At 60.2% G+C, this 1,502-nt stretch overlaps 1 protein-coding gene across 1 annotated transcript; it reads right to left on the minus strand.

Moving 5' to 3' along the window:
• Positions 1–810: 810 nt before the first annotated feature.
• On the minus strand, positions 811–1,333 carry VDBG_07720 (acetoacetyl-CoA synthase; the record flags this gene model as incomplete). Its single annotated transcript, XM_003002215.1, has 2 exons — positions 811–922; positions 1,026–1,333. 2 exons carry the CDS (start codon positions 1,331–1,333, stop codon positions 811–813), a joined length of 420 nt encoding a protein of 139 aa, XP_003002261.1.
• Positions 1,334–1,502: the final 169 nt, after the last annotated feature.

The raw sequence follows: 1,502 nt of genomic DNA on the forward strand, positions 1-1,502 counted from the left end.
ACCTTGGGTACACGTACCTACTCAGTAAGCCAGGCACCTACCGTCTCGACCGTGCAGAGGATACTGTACCTAGGTAGATACCTGGCAACGGCAGCAAGAGACGGACAAACACCAGTCGAGCCAGATCTGCACAGCTGCCGCCCGGTGTACGCCGACCGGCTCCCCGTGGCCGCCGTGCATGCAAGTACCTCACAGCACACGGTACGATGCGCCCAAGGATGGATGGATTTGAATTCAAGCAGACATCATCGCGATCGCCCCTTTCACCGCACAAATCCCTGACATGCTTCTCCACAGCACATGCCAGAGAGGCCGACGACCAGCTGCTGACCAGCATCCAGCATCCAGCATCCAGCGACACAGCAGAGCACAGCAGAGCACAGCAGAGCACAGCATTCGGTGACCAACCCATCTGCATGTCTCTGTCGACGGCTTCTGAAGGTGCGCCCTCACCGCTCGCTCCAACAACTTTTTTTTAAGCAAAAAAAAAATCAAGGATGCCTTTTGCTTCTTCTCCTTCATCGCCTCTCTCCACTGAAACCAAGATCCCTGAAGCAGAGACGCCCGAACCGAAGCAGCGAGGAGAGGACCCAGGAGAAAGCCCTTGCGTCAACTGCGTCTTGACGTCTTGACACGATGTGAAGATCCCCCGTGCCGTGTTTTGTCTATCGTACCCCATTCTATGCTGCCGTCTCGTCTCGTCATGCCGACAACCCGGGACAGCGCCACCCATGTATTCATTCTCCACGCCTGCCTCCAATTGTGGGGGCTCTTCTATTGTCATCGCGCTCTGTCTACCCTTTCTAAGCGTTAGTGGCTCGCCGCCCACGCCCTGAACCAGTCGAGAGCCTCGGGGTTGGCAACGCTGGCGTTGGTCTGGACAGCCATGCCCGAGAGGATCTGTTTGACTGCCACTTCGATTCTGTGATTGTCAGCATTTGTCTTCGCGAAATCAAAGAGAGAAGAAAGGAGACAAAAAAGGGAGAGGAGAGGCAAGCAAGGGGGGCAACGCAGCAGGCACTCACTTCTTCCCGTTGCCCGTCTTGGGAACCCCGCCACCGCACTCCTCCACCACGCCCGGCACATGGCGAGGGCTCAGCTCCGTCCGCACTGTCCTCTGGATGCGGGCCCTGACGTCCTCGTCAAACACCTTGCCCTCCTCCATGACGACAAAGAGACACACCGTCTCGTCCGTGTCCGTCTCGCGCCGGCGGCCGACGCAGACGGCATCGGCGACCTCGCCGGCGAAGAAGCGCGTGAGGACGTTGTAAATCTCGGCGCTGCCGAATCGCACGCCCGCCGGCTTGAGCACGCCGTCCGACCGCCCCAGCATGACGAGGCTGCCGGTCGACGGGTCGGCACGCGGACGAAATCGCCGTGGTGCCACACGGGCCCGCAGCGCCGCAGACGTCGGCGAAGCGCTCGAAGTACGCGGCGCGGTACTTGGCGTCGCTCGCCGCCGTCGAAAAAGTCAGCGTTGCGAGGGGAACGGTCGCACGCAG

Source organism: Verticillium alfalfae, genomic scaffold (genome assembly GCF_000150825.1).
Source record: "Verticillium alfalfae VaMs.102 supercont1.10 genomic scaffold, whole genome shotgun sequence".
NCBI lineage: Eukaryota > Fungi > Ascomycota > Sordariomycetes > Glomerellales > Plectosphaerellaceae > Verticillium > Verticillium alfalfae.